Here is a 25515-nt window from a genome sequence, read left to right on the forward strand (position 1 = left end):
ACATTTTAGCTCCAGGTTACCATTTCACAGCAAAGCGAGTACCTCTGCTGCTAAGGAAGTTACGATTTTTAAACGGGTCGACTGAGATCCAGTCTCCCTTCTTTAAACCCAATCCTCAGTGCCCGACTACTCCTGGACTGAACACAGGTCCTGGTTCCGGCTAGGACTTGAAAAAGAGGTGAGCAAAAACGGGCCGATAGAGACTTCCGGGTTTGGCCTGCCGTCAGCTGCCCTGGTCACGTGAATGCGTAGACACGTGACCGCATCCCTAGGTCTCGCGTAGGGGGAAAGCCGATGTGTTTGGCTTGGGGAAAAGGGGGTGGAGGGGAAAGATGGCGGCGCACCTGTCCTACGGGCGAGTGAACCTGAACGTGCTGCGCGAGGCGATGCGTCGCGAGCTGCGCGAGTTCCTGGACAAATGCGCGGGAAGCAAGGTGAGGGACCCGCGGCAGCGGCACCGCCCTCACTCCCCCTGGCGCGGCCTGGCCTAATCCGGTCCCTGACAGCCTCGGCTCCGGGTGTACGAGATCCTCTGGGGCGTCCCAGGAGGCGGGCTCCGCGGCTCTTCTCCCCGCGTCTGTGGCCAGGTGGGAGCGACGAGGCGAGGAGAGGGCCGCGTTCGTGAGGCCTGGGGCTTACAACCTGGAGTCGGCGTAAACCCCCAGGAGACCCCAGCCGGACGTGAGCTAGTTTTGCGACAGGTGTTCTCCAGGTCCAGCCGGGCAGCTCCGGTTGAGGCACCCGGCAGGTGGGACGGGCCCGGCCCGAGGTTGTCAGGCTCCAGTGCTCCTTCATTACGACGATCATACGTGTCCTTACAGATCGTACCTTCGAAAGTCTATGAAGTATCGACGTCTTAGAACCTGCTGCTCACACAAATTATGAGACAAACTGTAGTTATTTGGGGTGTGAAACCGACTGTCCTAAAATAGGATTGTTTCTCCTGTCAGACCTTTACTAGCTCCCAGCTCACGATGTCGTCGGTAACTAGACCAGGGACCGTATAGGATATCTTTCAAGAGTCCATACACACACCCCTCCTAGGATTTATCAGTCTTCCTTAGTAATTCAGAGTACAACTCAGAAAAGTCGAGCAGGGAAGATCAGAAACCAGTCTCGGAGAGAATAGAACCCCAAGAGGTAGAATGGGTGCCAGCAGCCAGTGAGAGAAGACAAAAGCGGGGGAGGTGCTAGGAGCCCACTTTTGGCTCAAGGAGTGACCTGCAAAATGAATAAAATCGTGGATTGTATCGGCGTCAATATCCTGGTTGTGATACTGTAGCGTAGTTTTGCAAAGTGTTACCATTTTGGGAAGCTGGACAAAGTGTGCAAGGGATTTTCTCTGATTCTTACAACTAAATGTTAATCTACAATTATGTCAATGAAAATATCAATTAAAAGGAGAAAAAATGGCATGGACTTTAGCAGTAGGAAAACTCATGAGGGTCCAGAGCAATGACCTGTGGAGCTGTAAAGCCCTCGAGTTGGAATCTTGTCTTCCTTATATATATTACTTAAACTTTTTGAGCATTTTTTATTTCCTCTTTTGTCAAAATAAGATTTGTAATACCTGTATCAAAGGTATTGATTTTATATAATTAGATAATATGATACTTATATAGAAAACATTAGGTTGAATCATATGGAAATTGTCATTGGTGATTTCATGTTGTTCAATCTACCACTTAATACTGCGACAAGTTACACAAGAAACTATAGTCTTCTGTGTGCAGGACAGTGATTAACTTTAGAACTTAATGTGGTCACATTGCTAATTAAAATTTTTGTTAATTCAGAGTTTGAAAGCAAATATTCATGTGTATGACTGCTATTTTCCATTGACATTGTTGAAATTCCTGATATTAACTGTAATAAGAGAATGTTTTTCCCCTCTTACAGGCAATAGTTTGGGATGAGTACCTAACAGGACCTTTTGGGCTGATTGCACAGTATTCACTACTGAAGGTAAATTTGCTGCTTGAGTTTTTTTTTGGGGGGATAATTTCATAATTTGGCAGTAGTAGGATTTTACATGTCCTCCTGAGTAACTGGTTTGTGAAGAAAGCTGCTGTTTGTTCTTGTAAACGCTGCTACTAATGTATTATTAGCATTTTTTATGTGATGGTTCTCGGGCCAGTGATTTCATACTGATCCTGATTCTAGGGAGATTGCTAGCATTATGTTATGTGATGATTATCTGGTGTCTTTGCTAATTCATTTTGTGAGGGCCCATAGAATTCTGATGCAATGGCAGTAGTTTTATCTTGAAACTTAATCCTTTACATACTGGACTTTGGGGTATCCAAATTTAAGTAAAGTCTTAATGTACACTGGACTATTTGGGAGTTATTATGATATTGGAGTCTGAAAACAATAGGTAAATTTCAGCTTTTTTGTTAACTGTTTGTACATGTATTTTCCTAGGAACATGAAGTGGAAAAAATGTTCACACTTAAAGGAAGTCGCTTGCCAGCAGCTGATGTCAAGAATGTTATTTTTTTCGTCAGACCCAGGCTAGAATTGATGGATATCATTGCTGAAAATGTGCTCAGGTATCTCAGAGCTTGTATTTGGTCCAAAAAAGATTGGTTCTGTTGTTCCATATCCTCTCTTCCCACTTCTGCAGTGCATTAGAAGGCAACCTTTTGGAAAACTGGGACAGACTAAGAAGGGAAATAGGAAACTTGTGAAGTTATTCTAGCAATTTGAGGGGGATCATCATATAACCCTATTCTTTCAGGACAGCTAGAAGTTTAAACCTGTATCAATGGAGAGGACCCTGGCAAAATAAATAAATAAATAAACCTCTAATGGTTATTGTTCAATATATTGAATGTAGTGTGCTTGAATTTTCTAAACAAAATAAGTAAGAGTTGATTAAAATTTAATATTGCATCCAATCCACAGAGGAAATTCTCCCGGCCCAGACTGCACTCTGTGGCATGATCGATTTATATGGCCCTAAAATCTTAAGGGTGTGCGAGCTATTTTGAGAAGTCCTCTGTCAAGGAGAGTAGAGATGGGAGGAAAGAGTGATCTTGCAGTTTAGTATAAGATTCTGTGTTGACTGCATTGGTTTGGTTAAAGGACCATTTGTTTTCAGTAAGGTACAGAAATCCTGTCTCAACAAATTCAAGAGCTTTAATGTATCCTAAATGGCTTTGGAGAAAGCTAGAGGGTACACTACAAAATACTAGCTATGAATCAGTGCTGTTTTTTGGTCAAAAAGAAAAAATGAGAGCAACTGTAAGCATTTGTGTCTGATAGTCAGGATTTGTATGTTTATCAAACTAGCATTTATTTACTGCCTGCTGTGTGCCTCGCACTTGGCTAGGCTCTGGAGATGAGAAAAATAGTCTCTGACTTTGACTCATAAGCTGGCAAATGTTCCTTCCTTTCTAGTGAAGACAGACGAGGCCCAGCGAGAGATTTCCATATTTTGTTTGTGCCGCGTCGCAGCTTATTGTGTGAGCAGCGGTTGAAGGATCTGGGTGTTTTGGGATCCTTTATTCACAGGGAGGAATATAGCCTGGATCTCATTCCATTCGATGGGGATCTCTTATCCATGGAATCAGAAAGCGCGTTCAAAGTAAGTGATTTTTTTTTTGTTGACTTCAGACTTTAATTTTTGCCAGACTAATGAATGTGAAGTAGCATAATGATATTGTTTTAATTTTCATCTCCACGATTACTAGTGAGGCTGAGCCTCTTGTCATATGTTTATTCAGCATTTCCTCTTTAGCAAACTGTCCATTTTCTTTGCCCATTTCTTTGCCTATAGTTTTTTCTTTTTGAGGACATACTATATTCATTTTGATATAGTCCTTTATTCTCATAATAATATATCTTGGAGTCATTTTCAATCATGTGAAAATGATTCTTTATTATCTACTTTTAAAAATATTTTATTTGTTGTAGTAACATATAACGTAAACCTTGCCATTTTAACCATGTTTAAGTGTACAATTCAGTGGCATTAATTACATTCACAGTGTTGAGCTACCATCAGTGCTACCCGTTACAACAACTTTGTCATCACCCCACAGAGAAACTCTGTACCCAGTAAGCAGTAACTCCCCTTCCCAATCCCTTCAGCTCCTGGTAACCTCTCATCTACTTTCTGTCTCTATGAATCTGCTTATTCTAGATATTTCATGTAAGTAGACTCATACGATATCTGTCCTTTTCTGTCTGGCTTCTTCACTGAGCATAATGCTTTCGGGGTTCATCCATGTTGTCTCCGGGATCCTAACTGTCTCTCTTTTTTTTTTTTTCCTTTATCATGCCTTCCTTTATTTTTTTTTTTCCATTTTTTTATTGAGATATAGTTACATACCCTACAGTCATCCATGGTGTACAATCAGTTGTTCATAGTACCATCATATAGTTGTGCATTTGTCACCACAATCAATATTTGAACATTTTAATTACTCCAAAAAAAAAATAATAAAAATTAAAATAATAAAGAACACCCAAAACATCCCTTCCCCCTCCCCATTATCCATTTAATTTTTGTCCCCATTTTTCTACTCATGTGTTCATATACTGGATAAAGGGAGTGTGAGCCACAAGGTTTTCACAATCACATGGTCACACCATGTAAGCTACATAGTTATATGATCATCTTCAAGAGTTAAGGCTAGTAGTGGGTTGCAGTTCTACAGTTTCAGGTATTTTCTTCTAAGTGTTCAAATACACTAAATACTACAAAGGGATATCTACATAACACATAAGGACAACCTCCAGAATGACCTCTCGACTCCATTTGAAATCTCTCAGCCACTGAAACTTTATTTTGTTTCATTTCTCTTCCCCTTCTTGGTCAAGAAGGCTTTCTCAATCCCACAATGCCGGATCCAGTTTCAACCCCAAGAGTCATGTCCCACATTGCAGGGAGATTTACACCCCTGGGAGTCAGGTCCCACGTAGCCTAACTGTCTTTTAAGGCTGCATAGTGTTCCACTGTTTGGCCGTACCTACCGTCACTTCTTAACCTGGTCCCCTTTTGAAGGACATTTCAGTGTTTCTAATCTTAATATGCTGTTAAAGCAGTGCTGTTGTTCTATAGCAAATAACCTCATACATTACATCATTTTGCAAATGAGCAAGTCAATCAGTAGGCTGTTTTTCTACCCACCTTTGCCACTTGTCTTTTGACTTTGTTTATGGTTTTTTTGGCTATGTGTTTGATACACACACACATACACACACACACACAGACATTTATATGCATTATCAAATTTATCGGTATTTCCTTATTTGATTTCTGGGTTTGTGATACTGATATTAATGGTCTGGAGACCAGAACTTTGGGGAACAACGGGTGTAGTACATGAAATTATTTGAAACTTTTTCTTCCCAATATGATGTTACTGTGATCACCTCCTTAAAAGAGTTAATTTGGGGCATGGAACTCAGGAGGACCACTGGCTAGTTTTGTAACTGAGAGAGTTTCTTGGCCAGTTTGCTCCCATTAAATCTCATACAATGATGGTACAGATTTTTCCCCAACATTTTATATGAAAATTTTCAAAGCTACAGAAGAGTTGAAAGAATTATACAGTGAATACCCATGTACCCGCCTCTTAGATTCCCTAATTAACCTTTTGCTATGTTAGCTTTATCACATATCTGTATGATAGCACACTTGTATAATTAATTCACATCTGTGTAATTAATGTGAATTGGTAGCAACAGAGGAAAATTTGTCCTGGCATGACAGAACCTGTCCAGAGGAGAGATTTCCTGTTTATTTTGCCAGTCATTCTCGAAGGACAGAATTATTTTCTGCTGAGAATTTCAAGCCCATGGCTTTGTACGTTCCACTTACAAAGTTTCACTGTGGAAATCAAGGATTTTGCCCAAACAGTAAAGCTGAGAGCGCTACCCTGATGTTAATTTCAACCGTGATTTCTGATGGAGTTGAGGTAATTTTACTCATTTATGTATTTTGAAGCAGTTAGCATACTTTTAATCTTCCTTGGCAGCAGAAGGCACTTCTAGATCTGGCCATGTCTTTGGGACATGATTTGATCATCGTCATCACTGGACTGAACAAAATGTGGGAAGCAGATTTCTGCTCAGTTGCATACTCAGTAGCAGTGCCCAATGTATTGTAGCCTTCATTTCTATACATAAAAATCAGTATATATAAAATCCACCTCCTTCTTCGTAAAAGCTGCAAAATACTCTGTTATGTGGCTGAGTGGGACTTTGGAGGTCAAAGAACTTGTAGGTTAAAAATGTTAATGGACATTAGCATTTGCCTTTCCCAAAATGTCCTGCCAAATTTTGCCCTCACTACCCATTGATTCTTCATTAATCACTATTTTATTCAAGAGCTGATAACTGAGACCAGGTGCCAGGACCGGTGAATACTTTTCTTCCAGGGGCCCCTGCTCTGCTCCGGGAGAGCTGCTTCTGGGGCTGCCTCCAGCGGCAGAACAGACGGCGCCTGGCCTGCTCCTCACAGACCCGGTCCCCAGCTTCCCTAGACAAGGGTGAAATAGATGGAAATGGTCTTGTCCACAGCCAAGTCCAGCACCCGGGACAGAGGTGACCCCCAGGAGGCCCCTGGGGACCCCGTCAGTGATGCTCACTGGCCCTTCCCTCCCTGCAGGAATGCTACCTGGAGAGCGACCAGACGAGCCTCTTCCACGCCGCCAAGGGGCTGATGACCCTGCAGGCGCTGTATGGAACCATCCCCCAGATCTTTGGGAAGGGAGAGTGTGCACGGGTGAGAACGGCGGGTGCCTGCTGGTGGTGAGGGAAGGGGCCTGGCATCCAGAGCCCAGGAAGGGGTGAGAAACTGCTCAAGAGGAAATACCCGATTTTCTGCCTCATTAGGAAACAGGATCTGCTGTTGGCCAAGGCCTAAGGGTGGGAAGGGGCCGACAGCAGCTTCTTCTGTGGCTGCTCATGGGCCCATGGTTTTACTCCCTTTTTACTTTTTTTTATGGTTCTTTTTGTTTTTGGTCAACTTTAAACATCTGCTCAATCCCAGGAGGACCCCACCTGACCCAGTGTTTTGTTTTCAGCAAGTGGCCAATATGATGATGAGGATGAAGAGAGAATTTACTGGAAGCCAAAATTCGATATTTCCTGTTTTTGATAATCTCTTGTTGCTTGATCGCAATGTGGATTTATTAACACCTCTTGCCACTCAGCTTACGTACGAGGGACTCATTGATGAAATCTATGGCATCCAGAACAGTGAGTAGAGTGACGTCTGCTTTTACCCACGGTCATCTGATAACCATTCTGCTGGCTTTGGGGGCTCCTGTTTTCATGTTCCATTCATAGGCATTATTTGAAGTGAAGGGTCCAATTTCTAATGATGATTTCAAAGTCTAGATTAATATAAACCTTTAGAAGGCATTTTGCAACACACAGAACTTTTCCACCTCTTGGCTCAAGAAAATCCCAGGCCTGAGAATGTCCCCTGAGGAACATCCAAAAAAGAGGGAGGAGGGAATTTTGTATAAAAAGAGCAGATTGCCGTTCATTTACCAGAATTTTCTAAACAATCCATATGATGCAGAACATTATAAGATATTATGCAACCATTAAAATAATAAATGTGGAATGTGAAAAATGTATATCCATATTCATCTTAACTATAATGTATAAATATATATATATGTGGATATAGGCGCACGAGTGTGTGTGTTTGCACACATGTAGAAGAACTAGATACGAGCACCATAAAAAGGAAAATAATTGGCAAAGGGGGATAATCAGACTGTGCCTCCAAAGGGTCATTTTTCAGAAGGTACATTCATTTTCATGGAAATCAGAGCACATTTGAAAAAGTAACAGTGGTGACTTTGGGTGTTCAGTCACTAGGGTTAGCCAGTGTCTGAGCACACTGCTGGTGTCGCACACATGGGCTGCCCGGAGGCTTTGTGCACAGGGCTGTGCTCGCCCCCTTGTGAGCAGCAGGTTTAGATCCGTGTGGCCCTGCATTTCGGAGGCTAAAGATCATTGTGGCTGGGAGCGGTAGTTCAAGGGAGCTTGCAAGAAGAGGCGGCCCTTGTGCTGAGATTTGAAAGGCGGGCAGAGTTTCAGTGGAGGTGCTGGGAAGGGGCAGATGACAGCGGGAGATGCAGGAAGTGAGGAGATGCTCAGCTTGAGAAAGCAGAGAGCACGTCAGAGAGGGGGGCTGGCTGGGGAGGTCGGGGTCGCCAGTGGAAGACTTGGAAGGCCACCTGGAGTTCGGGGTTGACTGGTTACTAGGTCAGAGGTCACAGGCAGGTGTTTCATTTTGCTTCTAGAAAATGGTTTTGGCCCACATGATGTTTTTTTTTTAATTGACTATTTTTCAGCATTTAAAGTTTGAGAAATTTAAATAATCCAGATTTCTGGCATGTCTTTAAAAATATCTGAAGCCCTGGGGATGGGCATCTGGTGCCAGGTGGGGCTCTCTCCCCAGGCCCTGCCCTCCAGCTCGCCTCAGATCCCTCCTCCTTCCTCTCTGCCTGGCCTCCTTGCCTCATTCACTGAGTTCCTGGCTCCAATTATATAAGGAGAGCCAAGAAAAGGTGGACCTGAAACCTATGGACCCAGAAAGCAGAGTGGGGGGTGCCAGGGCCCCAGGAGAGGGGACGAGGGAATGACTGCTAAAGAGTACAAGTTTCCACGGGGGGATGAAGAAGTTCTGGAACCAGATAGCATTGATGGTTGTACAACATTGTGAATGTACTTAATCCCACTGAATTGTACTTTAAAATGGCCAATTTTATATTATGTGTATCTTACCACAATATAAATAAATGAGGAAGGAAGCACGGAAGCTGTCAGGAGCCTTTGCAAGGGTTGGGTTGTAGAACCTGGTTCCACATCCAGGTCAGAAACAGTGAGAATAGAGATGGAGAGACACACAAAGAGAAGTTTCCACAAAACAGTTCTGTAGGAGCGCTTGGGGAGCCCCCTACACATGGGGCATGTTCAGAAACCGCGAGCCCCTCAGGCCACCACCCACTAGGTTGGGCCAGATGTACATGCTCCAAGCACGTGCACGGGGTTACTGTGTTCCCCCCGGAACTGGGACCAGGGACCTGCCCTGGGACGGGGGCGGCCCCGTGCTGAGCTGGTGGGGGAGGGCCAGCCAGGGCTCCGGGAGCTCCTCTGGCTTTTAAGTGGCTTTCTCCTTGACTGAGCACTCATCCTTTCACAGTGGTCCTCTAACTGTCTTCTGGGACTTTGAGAAAGATGTTTCTGCCAGTTCTTACTAATTGTTCAGAGCGTCTGTGGGGGGTGGGTGGGGACAGAGCCCTGAAGTTTCTCACTCTGCCATCTTGATTGGATTCAACCATCCTAAATACTTTTTTTTTTTTTTTACTTCTTTTTCCATAATTTTATTTTTTGTCTTATCTATTTTTATTTAAGGTGGGTTTCTTTTTTTTTTTTCATTTTATTGAGATATATTCACATACCACGCAGTCATACAAAACAAATCATACATTCGATTGTTCACAGTACCATTACATAGTTGTACATTCATCACCTAAATCAATCCCTGACACCTTCATTAGCACACACACAAAAATAACAAGAATAATAATTAAAGTGAAAAAGAGCAATTAAAGTAAAAAAAGAACACCAGGTGCCTTTGTGTGTTTGTTTGTTTCTTCCCCTATTTTTCTACTCATCCATCCATAAGGTAGACAAAGGGGAGTGTGGTCCTTATGGCTTTCCCAATCCCATTGTCACCCCTCATAAGCTACATTTTTATGCAATTGTCTTCAAGATTCATGGGTTCTGGGTTGTAGTTTGATAGTTTCAGGTGTCTAAGGTGGGTTTCTTATAGTTCATATAATTTAGTCTTGAATATTTTTATACAATCTGAAATTCCCTGTCATTTACCCCATCATAGATATATTTTTCCCTATATGCCCCTCTATTATTAACTTCTAGTTATAGTGTCATACATTTGTTTTAGTTCATGAGAGAAATTTCTAATGTTTGTACAGTTAATCACAGACATTGTTCACCACAAGATTCACTGTTTTATACATTCCCATATTTTAACCTCCAACTTTCCTTCTGGTGACATACATGTCTCTAAACTTCCCCTTTCCACCACATTCACACACCATTCGGCACTGTTAGTTATTCTTACAATAACGTGCTACCGTCACCTCTGTCCATTTCCAAACACTTAAGTTCAACCTAGCTCCCCATTCTTTAGCCTCATTCTATATCCTGGTAACCTGTATTTCATGTCTATGAGTTGACAGTTTTGTTCACACACCATACATTCTGTCCTAAGTAAACAATCAATAGTTCCCTGTATAGTCATGTATTTATGCATTCACCACCATCACCACTATCTATATAAAGATGTTTCCATTTCTTCCACACAGAAAGAGGAAGAGTCAAAGAAGGTAGAAAGACAAAACAGAAAGAAAAAGAAAGAAAAAAGACAGCTACAAAGCAACAAAAGGAAAGATAGCATTAAACTAAAGTAGAAAAAAGAGTCAGACATCACTAGTGCCAAAAGTCCCATATCCCTCCCTTTTGTCCCTCTCTTATAGGCATTTAGCTTTCGCATATTGCCTTTGTTACATTAAAGGAAGCATAATACAATGTTTCTATTAACTATAGTCTCTAGTTTGCATTGATTGTATTTTTCCCCAGTACCACCCCATTTTTAACACCTTGCAAGGTTGATACTCATTTGTTCTCCCTCTTGTAAAAACATAGTTGTACTTTTTATCACAATTGTTGAGCACCCTAGGCTTCACTGAGTTATACAGTCTTGGTCTTCATCTTTCCTGTTTCCTTCTGGGTAATGGATGGGAATGAAGGAAGCAGGGCTCGTCTCCCCATCCCACGTGGTGTTTCTGTCCCAGAGCCTGTCACCTCCAGCGGCCCATTAAAGAAGAGCACTCGGCGTCTGGGACGGGGGTCCTCACGGATGGTGGCATGTGGGGGGGTTGGCTGGGTAAGACGGGACGGCTGATGGGGAGGAAGAGGAGGAGTATGTGCACAGTCACAGCCTCATTCTAGGAAGTTTTTTCATAAGTTAAACATTCCTTAAGGAAAAACTTGAAACATAGGAAAAAAGAAGAAAAAATAGATCCCACATTGCCCCTCCAACCCCACCCCACCCCATCACCCCAAATCTTGGTTCAGCCAATGTTAATATTTTGCTGTATTTCCTTTAGTCTGATTTTTTCTTTTCAGAATTCATTTTAGTTAACAAAAATGGAATTAGGCTGTACCAAGTGTTTTTATTTTTTATTTTTTTATACTTAACATTGACTTTCTTTTATTTATTTATTTTTTTAATCTTCATTTTATTGAGGTATATTCACATACCATGCAGTCATACAAAACAAATCATACATTCGATTGTTCACAGTACCATTACATAGTTGTACATTCATCACCTAAATCAATCCCTGACACCTTCATTAGCACACACACAAAAATAATAAGAATAATAATTACAGTGAAAAAGAGCAATTGAAGTAAAAAAGAACACTGGGTAACTTTGTCTGTTTGTTTCCTTCCCCTATTTTTCTACTCATCCATCCATAAACTAGACAAAGTGGAGTGTGGTCCTTATGGCTTTCCCAATCCCATTGTCACCCCTCATAAGCTACATTTTTATACAACTGTCTTCGAGATTCATGGGTTCTGGGTTGTAGTTTGATAGTTTCAGGTATCCACCACCAGTTACCCCAATTCTTTAGAACCTAAAAAGGGTTGTCTAAAGTGTGCGTAAGAGTGCCCACCAGAGTGACCTCTCGGCTCCTTTTGGAATCTCTCTGCCACTGAAGCTTATTTCATTTCCTTTCACATCCCCCTTTTGGTCAAGAAGATGTTCTCCGTCCCACGATGCCGGGTCTACATTCCTCCCCGGGAGTCATATTCCACGTTGCCAGGGAGATTCACTCCCCTGGGTGTCTGATCCCACGGAGAGGGGAGGGCAGTGATTTCACCTTTCAAGTTGGGTTAGCCAGAGAGAGAGGGCCACATCTGAGCAACAGAGAGGCATTCGGGAGGAGGCTCTTAGGCACAACCATAGGGAGGCCTAGCCTCTCCTTTGCAGCAACCGTCTTCCCAAGGGTAAAACCTATGGTAGAGGGCCTCCTTTTTGCCTTGGTACAACGTGAGCATCTTCCAGCAGATGCGTCGTTCCAGTAGCTGTTTAAAAATCATGATGAGACTGTGGTTTGCATGATCCCTCTCTTACTGCTAGGCATTCTTGGTTGTTCTGTTTTTCTACAATTATAAAAAGCATATGTGCACATAAAAAATTTGTTTCATATATCAGAGTACTTTCTTTCCCCGGATTCCCTGATACAGGGTTTAGAGGTCAAAAGGTGTTCATATTATCAGGCTCTTGGTTGCTTGTTGCCAAACTGCTTTACAGAAGAGTTTCCCGGCTGTGTCAGTCTCCTGCAGCCACTGCAACAGAGCACTGCAAACAGGTGGCTGCAAAAACGGCTCTAGGGGCTAGAAGTCTGGAATCAAGGGGTCTTGCACAGCAACCCCCCCTCGGAATCCTTAGGGCAGAGTCCTTCCTTGCCTGCATTGTATTTCTGGTATTTGTGGGCCAGCCTTGGCATTTCTTGGTTTTTTAGCTGCTTCTGTCCAATGTCTGCCTCAATCTTCACATGGCCTTCTCCCCGATGTTTCTGCACTTCTGCTTCTTCTCTTTTTATGAAGACACCAGTCATGGATTTAGGGTCCACCCTACTCCAGAAGGACCTCATCACAACTGATTACATCAGCAAAACCCTGTTGCTAAATCAGGACACATTGTCAGGCTCCAGGGGTTAGGACTTTGGCTTATCTTTTCTGCGGGGGTCACAGTTCAACTCATGCGCCAAGCTGATGTTGGTGAGGGTGTGTGGGGTGCACCAGGGAGAGGCAGCTAAGTCAGCATGGCAGGAGCACGGTGGGAGAGGCAGGTCCGGGCTGTGTTGCCAAGGGACTGGGTGCCATGCTCAGGTATTCAGGAGCTCAGTCCGGAGCAGGAGTCAGCAACTTTTTCTGTAAAGAGCCAGACAGTTAAAGTTTTAGCCTCTGTGAGCCACAGGCCTCCCTGTGGCATCTGCTGCCTCTCTGCCCTTGTAGCCTGGAAGCAAAAGCAGGAGGCGGGGTGACTTGTTGCAGTTTGGCAACAAACACCGACAGGCCATGTTTTCTAGAGCAGTGGCTTTTAAGCTGTTTTGGATTGCAACCCATGGTAAGAAGTATATTTTATATCGTGACCCAGTATACACACACACCACACACACACACAGAGAGATGAAACAAAAGTTATATATATTAAAAAAAAAAAAAAAAAAAAACACCTACCCTTCCTTCACATGATGCACTCTGGTATTTTCTATTCTGTTTTGTTGTTTGGTTTGGTTTTTGTGTTTTAAAGCTGGTTGCAACCCACCGAATTAGGTTTATGATCCACTAATGGGACATCACCTCCAGTTCAAAAAACACTAGAAGGCATTGGGGAGATAGATCCTTTTAAGTTTTTTTGAGTGGAAAAGTGACTTAATCCCTGAGGATAAGTTTAGGAATTGGACATTGCTTAGTGGTTTATGTAGGTGCCCCCACAAGAAAATTAGAACACTGACGATTCTAGTGAGTCCCTGCGTTCTGTACTTTTCTATGAAAACAATCACGAGGTCAGTACTGCACCCCATTTGTTCCCCAAGCAGGCTTACGTTCCCTCTGGGGTTGGAAAATCCTTCTTTGGGTCTGGGCACCTGATTGCTTCCCCAAGTAATTGCACTCAGGTGCTTTTCCGGGTTTGTTGCTAGGCTACGTGAAATTGCCGCCCGAGAAATTTGCACCTAAAAAGCAGGGCGATAGTGCTAAGGATCTGCCCACCGAAGCAAAGAAGCTTCAGCTGAATTCTGCCGAGGAGCTGTATGCTGAGATCCGAGATAAAAACTTCAACGCCGTGGGCTCCGTGCTTAGCAAAAAAGCGAAGGTCATCTCTGCGGCGTTCGAGGTGAGACGCATTTGGGTTGTCAGCCTGCTCCTCTGTCGCCGGCTCGACGGCCTTTCTCCCCACCCGCCCCAGGAGAGGAAGAGCTCCCCAAAATACAGCCCTCAAGCAGGACCTCAATTTACGCACCTTCCTAGTCCCGAGTAACTGCACACTCAGTTATTGGGGGACCCAAGGTTGTCTTTTTAAACTTTTCCCCAGACCCTTGACAAAAGGTGTTGTGTTAAGTTTTTCTCCCTTTTTTGGGGGCAGTGTTTGCGGTTTTCAAGCTTTCATCAGAAACTTATATTTTGCTTTCTTTTAAATTATTTCCTCCCTCACTTGAGAGGAAGCCAACAGTACTATAAATAAAATATCCTCTATTGTACACCTTGCAATTCATGGTGAAAGCTCCAAGTTTAGAAACATGACCTTGGCAGGAAGCCCTGCAGATGTGGTGGGTGATAGCGAGAGTGAAATCCCCAGCAGCCTGCGGCTTGTAAACTGGTGGCTTCGTTGTCACCTTCCTGCTGCCTCTTGCCTGTTTATCTGGTTTATTCTTGGTTAAGCTCAGTTTTGAACCATGGGAATCAGTAAGATGATAAACGTTGAATATTTAGTCTTTGGAAACGTAAATTGGAGGGGTTTTTGAAAACTAACTTTTCCTTTGAGTATGTATTTCCAGAGTTTATCTTTCTTAAGATTCATATTCAATTGCTTTTCATCTTTTAGAAGTTACTTTTGGTTTAAATGATTAAATTTTTTTAAAAGCTCATGTTTTCTCATCATTTAAGCTAGGTTCACTTGGTTTGTGGATGATACTCAAGGTTTAAGCGCAGCAGGAATGGGCTTTTTCTATTACTGGGGAAATCTTTGCTGTGCTGTATTTCCCTGTTAATATAATTTTCTCTTTTTTAGTTTATCATTCGGAAATTTTTGTGATTTACGTAGTACCATTCTCCAGTCTCCCCTTGGAGGCCCCCAGAATGCTGAGCTCAGCACCTGAGGGGGGAGGGGGACCACAGGGCGTGTGGCAGTGGCCGTGGCTTCTCAGCAGGTGCAGCCTGTTAGCTGTGCGCAAACCCGGGCCTTCTGTGTTAGAGTTTTCTGTTTTTCTGTACAATGTCAGAGTTGTATTCCATTGTTTCTTTCACGTAAATATAAATTAAATCTAAACAGCCACTGAACAATACAAAGAACAGAGCACTTAGAAATAAAATCTCTTCCCTGCTTGATGGCTCTGCTGTTTTATCCAATTCAGGAAAGGCACAATGCTAAAACGGTTGGGGAGATTAAGCAGTTCGTTTCCCAGCTGCCTCACATGCAAGCAGCAAGAGGCTCCCTGGCAAACCATACCTCGATTGCAGAGTTAATCAAAGATGTTACTAGTGAGTATCTTGGAGTGATTGTTTTCATCTGGGCCTGACTTGCATATACAACGTCTGATAGCACAGGCATTTTACCGAGATGCTTCTTTGGGGTCTATGAGCTCTGTATTAATATTGTGGATCATTCTCAATGCTAATTAATGCATTTTATGTTAATAGTTAAAAATGTTTTATTTGTGGTTCACTCAATTTTTTTCATTATTAAAATAATTTAATCAGTTGATAAAATACTTGCACTATAGATAAGAGAAAAAAAATCATCCAGAAGTCTACTGCTATAATATGATGTGGTTAATTTTTTTATTCTAGTTTTTTTTTTCTTTATTGTCAAGGACAACTTAATTAGAGCAATGTGATATTTCTGTATTTTGTTTTACTTTCTTGTCACTTGAAAACTTTATGCAGAATTGGTTAAAAGAGCCAATGTTGAGTATTTTGAAAGAGCTTGGAAAGTTTATATTAAACTGGAGACCAATTAATTCATTAAGATGCAAGGCTGTAAAAACTGAGTAGGTGATTGCCCTGTTTTATGAATTATACTTCAAATTTTAGATACAGCATATTGTTGGAAAATCAGTACTCTGTTTCCTTGTTATTAGAAGTAGAATTTAATTCAAACTAAATTGAATCTTTTGATAAAAATGAAATTCTCTTGGGAAAGTAGTTTTCGCTGATACTAAGGTTCATTCTGCAAAATTCCAAGATTTGTATTTATATCACAAGTAGAGCAAAGTACAGTAGTCTACTGTATCTAGATTTAATTGGAGAGTACAAGGGTTGGAAGGTTTTTCATGTTTCTTAGAAAATCTTTTCAGGTGATGGTTTGAACTTTTACTTGCCTCCTTTTTTGCATGTCCTATTTCTCAATCGTGCTCTGTGTATAAAAGCATAAAAGCACACCACTTGAAAAAAAATAGCATTTATTTTAATCCCTAAGTTGCAAATTTGCTAATTATATTTTAGCTTCTGAAGACTTCTTTGATAAGTTAACAGTGGAGCAAGAATTTATGTCTGGAATAGATACTGATAAGGTATGTGGATAATAAAACCCTTCTCAACAAATAATTGATAGTTTATCAAACATAAGAATGTAGCCAGAAACACAATTGCTTTCATTCTCATGCCTTGCCTGAATATTTTTTTAAGAGCAAATGAAAAATGTGAAAATACAGATTTTATCAAATAACAAATATTTAATTCTATGCAAGGCACTTTCTGCAATCCATGGAGATGTGAGACCCAGCCCCTGAAATCAAAGCTCTTTAAGGATTATAATAGTTAAAATGTGATATTTGCTTTTTCTCAATAAATATAGATATTTGCTCTATTAATACATTTTAAGTTATTCATATTATGAAAATTCCAAGCTTCTGAAAACATTCCTGTTATTTTATGTTCAATAAATTGGCAATATTATTGAAATGGCAGTATTGAAATGGAATGAAGTTATTTCAAGATATTTATTTTTCCCATTGCTTTACTTTGTTTTGTTTGGGAAATGTTTTTTTTATTTGATAAATAAAGTTTAAAAAAAAAAAAAAGAAAGAAAAAGAAATGGACTAGGTCGCACAAATCCCAAGCATTTGGCACCCACTCGGGAGGTTTCCATAGAGACAGACATGTCAAGGCAGCCATTCGGTTTGCCCGATTATCTCCTTGCTGCTTTATGTCCCTATGACTTGGCCTGATTGCTGGTGTGTTTGGGGAGACTGTCAGAGGGGAGCAGGGGCTGGAGGAGCTAATTCTTTGGGGACAGCTCAGGAAAAGTGAAAAAAGCATGGGCCATTTCCCCCGCATGTCACCTTTATTAGATTTTGAAAAATAAAAGTAAATATTAAGTTCTTCCTGTAAGTTCCCAAACCAGATACTTCATATGTGCATGCACTTCATTTCCAGGTCAACAATTACATTGAAGATTGCATCGCCCAGAAGCACCCCTTGACCAAGGTGCTGAGACTGCTCTGCCTGCAGTCAGTGTGCAATAGTGGGCTCAAACAGAAGGTTCTGGACTACTACAAAAGAGAAATTCTCCAGGCCGGTACATTTTAAAATTACTAATTTTCCAAAGGGGAAAACGGCTCTTTAAAAAAAAAAAAAATCCTCCAGAAAGCTGCTCTTTTGACGTATTGTTACCACTCTTTTTTATGGTTTAACACCCAGGGGAATTGTTTTTGTTATCGATCATTGTTTACTGTGTCTGTTAATTTGGTTAATCATCACTGTAGCCCTGTTGAGTTAGGGACTGTTATCCCCATTTATGGATGAACAGTCAGAGGTGTGGAGTAGTTAGGTGATGTGCCCAAGGTCTCCTGGCTAGTAGCTGGCAGAGCCGGTGCCGGATCCCAGGCAGTTTGGGGCTGGCACCCACACTCTGAACTACATGCTGTGCGGTGGGGGAGAGAACTTTCTGCAAACTTCTGATAACTGTTCCTTAGCAGGTATGCTTAAATTAAGTCTGCATTACTTTTTAATAAGGAAAAGCCCATCATTATTTTAAAAATCCCCCTCTCTGTTTGAGAATGTCTCCAGCAGTATTTATTTACTACTATTATTGGTCACTGTTAAGTACATTATTGTTAAAATGAAATGCTCATAGAAGTTTTTTTAAAAATGACCTGAATAACACCTGCATTCTCATAGGATAAGATTCAAATAATGGTGGAAGTATATGAAGCAAAAGGCAGACCTCTTCTGTACCCTCACTCACCCCCTCATCCCCCTTCTCTCCAAATGACCAGGGTCAGCAGTTTGGCTTTTTTCCTCCCAGACTCTTTTCTTTGCATTTACATACAAGGAATATTCATACACACAGCCTTTGGAGCAAGCTTGCCTAGATCCCAGTCCCAGTTCGGTTGTTTGACCTTGGGCAGACTATTTAAACCTCTCTGCAAAACAGAGATGATAATAGTATGTGCCTCCTGCGGTTACAATAAGGACAACTGAGTTATTGTCTGTAAAGTACTTAGAATAGTGCCCCACTGGTAGAAAGTATTGTATGAGTGTTGGCTTTATTATTATTATTATTTACTAGATCTTTGTAAAAATTTTTAACAGAGATAGAATCTACTACACATAATATTTTATAATTATCTCTTCTTGTCCTTAAGGAAGATCTTCTGGATATATTCTTATCTGGCTTCTGATTTTTTGTGGCTAGTGATATCCCATATTTAAATATACTATAATGTATTTGATGCTCAGTCTGGTTGGATCCTTAATGTCATATCTTAAAGTAATTTTTAAGATCTCTCAAGAAGCAAGGAGCTGGATTCATTGGAGTGGGCAGACAATTGTAGGAATTTCATCTCTCCGCCCTGGCCTTTGTGCCGTGGGCCGTCGCTGTCTGATTTGGTAACATGCCCTGGAGAACAAACCAAATTGATTAGTTGCAATTGCTCTTTTAGGAAAACAGCAGAAACCCCTTTCTTGGTCTGACATCAAGGCCAAATGACTTCTCTTGCAGACTTACGGCTATGAGCACATCCTGACCTTACACAACCTGGAGAAGGCTGGGCTGCTGAAGCCGCAGGCAGGGGGCAGAAACAATTACCCAACCATTCGGAAGACACTGCGGCTCTGGATGGACGATGTTAATGAACAGGTGAGTCACGCTTCTCTGCTTCAGCTCAGTTAGTTACTGGTGAATGATTGATCGTGACAGCATGTATGACATCTGCCTTACTTTCTAAACATAATTTTATAATGTTTTTGCAGAAGTAATGCATTTATGTCATTTCCATCAGAATCTCAGCAGGAAATAAGGGCACTCTGAAATGGATCATTTGAGGCGAGTTTAATGCACTTGTGGGCAGGGCTGGGGGATCACGAAGAGGTAGGACAGTGGGGATTCCTTACCACCCTCGGCCTGAAGGGCAATGAGGGGGAGCTGTTGCAGAAACCTGTTCTGGAACCTGGAGAGAAGAGCTATGTGGAGAGGCCTTCTGAAAAGACAAGGGATGAGGGGCCTTTGGTCCAGAGACACACCCAGCTTCCAGCAACATCAGGGAGGAAACCAGGGCCATAAAAATCTCCACTTCCTGCTGCTGCCGCCATCTCCACCTGCCCCCTGGCGCCTTCCAAAGCAAGGGCACAGGGGTGCATTGGTAGAGAGCACCACAGGGAGGCCACACAACTAGTAAAAAAGTAAGTCAAACAGTGAAAAGTAAGATTCCTCCTTCTAACCCCACTTTCCCCTCAGAGGCAACCATTCCAACCAGTTTCTTATCCTTCTAGAAAGATTCTGTGCATATACAAATATTTAAAAGTATGTGGCTATAATCCCCCCCCTGCATTTTTTACATAAATGGTGCATATTTTAAAGAAAAAAAGTAAAATACAATAAAAGGGTCAGACAACACCACCACCACCACCACCAAGAATCCCATACCCTTATATCCCCCTCTGATAGATATTTAGCTTTGGTATATTGCCTTTGTTACAATTAATGGAAGCATATTACAATGTTACTGTTAACTGTAGACTCTAGTTTTCATTGATTCTATTTTTTCCCTAGTGCCATCCCATTTTCAACACCTTGCAAAGTTGACTTTCATTTGTTCTCCCACACGTGCAAACTTTTTTATATTTGTACATTTAATCAACATCATTGACAGCTCTATTTTTCACTAAGTTATGCAGTCCCCAGTCTTTATGTTCTCTTTCCTTCTGATGTCATACATGTCCCTAGCCTTCCTCTTTCAATTTCACTCACAGTCGTCTTTGTTCAGTGTACTTATAATATTGTGCCACCATCACACAGTATTATGCTGTCCATTTCTGGATCTATACAATCCTATTGAACATTCAGTATTCCTTCAGCATCAAATGCCCAATCTCATCTCCTGATAACCTGTGTTCTCCGCTTTAAAAGTTCGTATTAATGAGACTATACTGTATTTTTCCTTTTGTTTCTGGCTAATTTCGCTCAACATAATGTCCTCAAGGTTCATCCACGTTGTTATATGCACAATATTATAAGTACACTGAACAAAGACGACTTTATTCTGTCTTATAGCTGCGTAATATTCCATCATATGTATATACCACAGTTTGTTTATCCACTCATCTGTTGATGGACATTTGTGCTGTTTGCTCCTCTTGGCATTCGTGAATAATGCCATCAGTCTGTTCATGTCTTAGCTTTCAGTTCCTCTGAGTATATACCTAGCAATGGGATTGCTGGATTGTATGGCAGGTGCATATTTTATACCACTAATCTTTCTAAATTTCTTTAAAATTTTTTAGCATTTCACAAGGGACTTTATTAGACCTCTACTTGCTGCAACAAAAGCTACTAAGTAAACAACCTTCTCTATCAGTAGCAGAAATGGATTGTTTTCCCCAATGGGAAAATTGATGCCCTTAATTTCTTTGTTGTATCATATACATAATCTATTAGTACAGCTCCCCCACTGTTCTGAGGATCTTGAAGATCCTTCTGTGATCTACCCCATTCTTTGTAATTGCTGCATAGTGGTCTGTTTTGAGGATATACCTTATTGTATGATTTAACACATTCCTGTTGATGGAAACTCAGGTTGTTTCCATCCTTTTGCTATTAAATACAGTGTTGTAATTACTATGATTGTGCTTTGGGCTTTATGGCTAGAGAGTACCAAGTTACCCTCCAAGAAGTTTCTACCAGCTGCATCCTCATGCTAATATCTGATACTTCTTGCCACACCAAGTAACTTTGCTATCTTCAGTACCTAGAAATGCTTTGAATGTCTTTTCAAGATCTGTATCAAAAGCAAACCTCTAGCTGCTAAGAAAAGAGCCCAGCTAGGATGGCTTGAAGCAGGACATCCGGGAATTTGTTTGTGCTTCTACCTTCAAAGACAAATAATTTGGATTTACCCACAAGGCCACAGTTAGGTCCCTAAGTCTCTATGTATGTCTGCGGACTTTTTTCTTTAATTATTTAACAGAATCCCACGGACATATCCTACGTGTACAGCGGTTATGCACCTCTCAGCGTGCGGCTGGCCCAGCTGCTCTCCCGGCCCGGCTGGCGGAGCATCGAGGAAGTCCTCCGCATCCTCCCGGGGCCCCACTTCGAAGAACGGCAGCCATTGCCCACAGGACTGCAAAAGAAACGTGAGCCTGAAGTGCAGGATCTACAGATACTAATACGCCTTTTGTGTGGTTTCCACGTATTATGCAGTTACTTTGTAGAACACATCTGTAAAGTGCTTAGGAATCAGAATCAAATACACCTCTTCTGTTCATTTCTAATGTATATATTAAGCCCTAAGAACCGATTTATCCCCTCAGGAGTTGCAGCTTTCAGCCTCTGAGTGGAGGATTTCAGTAGTTAGAAAACACATTGAGATCAAAATCAGTGTTCCTGAGTTTCAAATGAAATGATGTCTGCACCAAGACACGTTTTATTTCTGAATGATAAATATGGTTAAGAGATGGGAAGGGAAGCTCCAATAATAATTTTTAATTCTAAGATATTTATGTTTTAGGTCAACCAGGAGAAAACCGAGTCACGCTGATATTTTTCCTCGGGGGTATAACTTATGCTGAAATTGCTGCTTTACGGTTTCTCTCCCAGCTGGAAGACGGAGGCACAGAGTATGTAATTGCGACCACTAAACTGATGAATGGGACCAGCTGGATAGAGTCTCTAATGGAAAAACCTTTCTAGAGTATTCAAAGTAGACTTAGCAAGTGGACTCCAGGATAAACTGCCCCTTTGAAGAAGTTGCTAACAGGAAGTGAGACACCATAGAAGACTAACACAAGAATACGCAATTTACTGTGCGGTCACCTTCTTCAATTTTACTGATGTTTTCTCCTTTCTGCTCCTCTTTTGTGTTTCTAATTTCTTGGAGAAAGAAGAGAAGGGAATCAACCTGGGTATAAGAAACATCAGTTTTTAATTTTCTAAGTTCAGGATCCTCCTTAGAAGCCTCTGGAAATACATTAAGGATTGTGGGTATAGATAATCCATACAGCTGCACAAATTGGGGCAGTTCTCAAAACGAGAAAGCAGGAACTGAGGAAGTAAAAATAAAAGTGAAAATTAAAAGTGCAGTATTGCTTGAAAGTGCATCATACCTGGGATGGTGGTAAGTGTTGGAAGTTGGAGGTTGGAGGGCTAGGGCTAATATCGTGGATTGAAGTGGGTGTTTTGTTTTGTTTTGTTTGCTGCAGAGTATGGCACATTATATTTAATGTCTCCAGTCTCTATATTATGTGCTTGTTAAGGTGAGTTTTACTACTTCTGCTTCTTATAAAGTGAGAGATTTGGGGGAGCGTTTTTAACAAAAACAAATTTGTGAAATTTGTTTGATCCGTCTGATCAGCTAAATCTGTGTGGTCCCATACCTATTAAGGGATGTTTACACTGAGGAATGTAATAATTGGAGAGCAGCTCCCTGGGAATTTAACCTTTGAAGACACTTGCTTAGTACATATGTTAGATCCACAAAATGTCAACGGTGCAGGCCTCTTTGAGATTTCAGTCTTCTTTCTAGCCCCAACATCCGGCCAGTCCAACAGCAGTGGTGACCTTTGCTTCTTTGGCATCTTAAAATTTCACCTCTATGGTAACCATCTAGCAGGCTGCGGTCAGCCCATACTTGACCTCTTGGATCTGTTTTGCTTGAAAACACCCAGCTCAGCTTCAGTCCCTGGTCTAGTAACCTCGGCAGCCTGTCCAGAGACTGTTAGGCTGTGTGAGGGGAGCAGGGGTGTTGGTGGAGGGCGGGGACATCCCCGTGTGTCCCTGCGTCCCTGCTGCTCCATCCCTGCGTGGGGAAGAGTTAAGGGCAGCAGGAAGGGGACCAAATTGATAGCAGCACTACCCTTGCCCAGGTCTCCAGCACAGTTAGTACTTGGGAAAGGGACTGGGGCCCCTATTTTGCTACAGGACCGAAGTCAGCATCCCCTCCCAGCTGTGGTTCCTATTGTTAGTTACCCCACAAGTTTTTTCCTCTGTTTTTTCATTAGTGGAATTCTTATAGGCACATTGCATGTTATAGTGAAGCAGAAATTCCTTTTTTTTTTTTTTTCCCTTTAATATCTTCAGTAAAAGAAGGAAGGGTGGAAGAGGTAATGTTTAAAATATTTGCTTCTGATGGAATTGGGCCTTGGCATTCAGTATTTGGAAATGTCTTCAAGGAAACTATTCATGTTTTAGACAATCCTTTTTCAAACACTTTCTCTCCCAGGGAGATGAATTTATCTTTCCTAGCCCCAGCAGCTGTCAGCTGCTGCTGCCTTAGAGAATGAAATCCAACTTGTCCCCCAATGGTTTTGGCTCTTGGGATTCAGTTCAAGTCTGGTCAGGTCTCCTTGGCTGGGGTTTTTGTCCTATGAACAGATACTCAGTTGTGGTCTCATGTGTGTATTCACTCGTGACTCTCTACTTGCTTGCTCAGAGCATAGTTAGGTCAGTTACTTAAAATGCATTCAGCAGAAGACTTCATTTGTGTGCAAATAGAAAGTGGTGGATAATTTATATTATATTCCTTTGTGTAAGTTCATTTAATACCTGAAGCAGTCTTTGTCTCAAAGGAGTATGCCCTTACTGAGAAAGGATATGTGAATGGTACATTTATTCTTGGAGAGACTGGATTATTTACATCATGTCTGGACTTTTGTCTAGTTGGGTAGACAGTTCTTTACCAGCAGACCCCTTAAAAAAGAAGGCTACAGGGACACTTCTATGTCATACTGTACAGTTTCAAGTTTTAGTCAACGGAGAACTAAGTATTTGAACTGTAGTTTCAACTGTGAAACAAGAGAGTCATGATTAAAAGAGGGAGGGTTAAAATATAGCACATTTTTAACTCTTGGAGAGAACTGAGAAGGGTAAATCTAATGTCAGTTCTGTGCCGTTCTAGCTCTGTCTTTGCTGGAAATGGATTCTGATGAACCGTGACATGCTGGCCTGTCGCCTGCTGTTCCAGGTTGCACGTTAAAGACTAGCTTGTCACCAGGAGGAAGTGTTGGTATTTGGCAGAGTTGAATTCAAGAAGAAAATACTTAAAAAAAAAAAAAAAAAAAAAAAAAAAAAAAAAATGAAGTATCTAAAGCAGAAGGGAAGAGGGGCTCTGATGAAGGTGACAAAGTATAGAATCACAGGCATCACCTAGACTCTCTTCTTTAGAGTAAATTGTACTCTGGACCTGGTATAATATTCAGTTAGGATGGTTTAATGATGACATTCTATCGACAATACCTTTTTTGTCAATCAGCAATCAAAGAAAAAGGCAGTGACGTAAAATCTGTCAGATTCTTTTATTTCTAAGTGGATTCATGTGAACTTCGAGCTACATATGTTTCTTAACTTCAGCTACTTCTTTGCTATAAAATACCCAAAATTGCGTACAAAGGTTAGAACACATTTGCCTTGGGACATATGTTTAAGCTATGTGAGAGTTAAAAGGAAACAGAATCGGGCTGATTTTAATAGCCCCTCTTTTTCATCTGTTAACCTTTGGTGTGGGGTGAGGGTATAAAAGCTCAGCTCACTTTGTTTGCTGTGATTCTGCGGGACACGGAGCCCTTTAGCTGACCCATTCTCTGGGGGAGCAATTACTACTAACAGGCTTCCTGAGCAGCTTGATAATGTTCTGCTCCTATTTTCAGCCAAGCAGTGATTTGATAATAAGAGATCCTGATTAAATTAAGGAGCCATTTGCTTCTGGATGATGATGTTGATAAAAGAGTTGATGTCTACACTGCCTGCTTTTTTAAAGGTCAAAAAATATTCTCTAACTACAAACAACTACAAAAAGTAAGATAATCAGAAACAGTATAAAGTGTGTGCTTTCTTTTTATTCATTGTTTTATCTGGGAAAGGGTTTGTCCTTTATTTGCTGAAATTCTGACTGTGCCGATTTGCCTCACACTTAAGAGGAGATGAAACTGGAAGTAGGCGCATTGGGAAGATGTCTGTGTAATGAGTCTCTCTGAACTGCTAAACTCTGGGTACAGGTTAGAATCAAACATTCAGGAACTGTTGGCTCTCTAAGCTCCTGGTCCTCACACATACACACATGCATGCTCACACTTGCATGGTTTATTGTTGTTGTGTTGGTTTTTGGTTTTGTTTTTGTTTTTTTTTTTTTTTGAGACAACAGTTTTTGCTTTAGTTGGCATTCACAAGTGAATGTTATTTGTACAGTGGTTCTGCTGGTCCCAGACTCAAGAGTAGTATAGAGC

At 41.5% G+C, this 25515-nt stretch overlaps 1 protein-coding gene across 2 annotated transcripts; it reads left to right on the forward strand.

Annotated features, from left to right (window-relative positions):
• The first annotated feature begins 301 nt into the window (after positions 1-301).
• VPS33A (VPS33A core subunit of CORVET and HOPS complexes) lies at positions 302-22377 on the forward strand. Of its 2 annotated transcripts, none has more exons than XM_037817201.1 (13): positions 302-434; positions 1900-1965; positions 2425-2552; positions 3403-3589; positions 6620-6736; positions 7038-7212; positions 13779-13972; positions 15210-15336; positions 16300-16367; positions 17233-17370; positions 18800-18937; positions 21264-21432; positions 21807-22377. In XM_037817201.1, exons 1-13 carry the CDS (start codon positions 333-335, stop codon positions 21986-21988), a joined length of 1791 nt encoding a protein of 596 aa, XP_037673129.1. In that variant the 5' UTR covers positions 302-332; the 3' UTR covers positions 21989-22377. The 2 variants fall into 2 exon arrangements, with proteins under 2 accessions (XP_037673129.1, XP_037673130.1); XM_037817202.1 differs by having other exon boundaries at positions 3517-3589.
• The last annotated feature ends 3138 nt before the right edge of the window (positions 22378-25515 follow it).

The sequence above is a fragment of the Choloepus didactylus genome, chromosome 23, assembly GCF_015220235.1.
Source record: "Choloepus didactylus isolate mChoDid1 chromosome 23, mChoDid1.pri, whole genome shotgun sequence".
NCBI classification, from domain to species: Eukaryota; Metazoa; Chordata; class Mammalia; order Pilosa; family Megalonychidae; genus Choloepus; species Choloepus didactylus.

What these genes read in the sequence shown, in the direction of transcription:
- VPS33A (XM_037817201.1), top strand. Translation starts at nt 333, where the DNA reads ATGGCGGCGCACCTGTCCTACGGGCGAGTGAACCTGAACGTGCTGCGC. An exon ending in TCATCTCTGCGGCGTTCGAG is followed by an intron (nt 13,973 to 15,209) that starts GTGAGACGCATT and finishes TATCCAATTCAG; the next exon opens with GAAAGGCACAATGCTAAAAC. An exon ending in ACAAAAGAGAAATTCTCCAG is followed by an intron (nt 17,371 to 18,799) that starts GCCGGTACATTT and finishes CTTCTCTTGCAG; the next exon opens with ACTTACGGCTATGAGCACAT.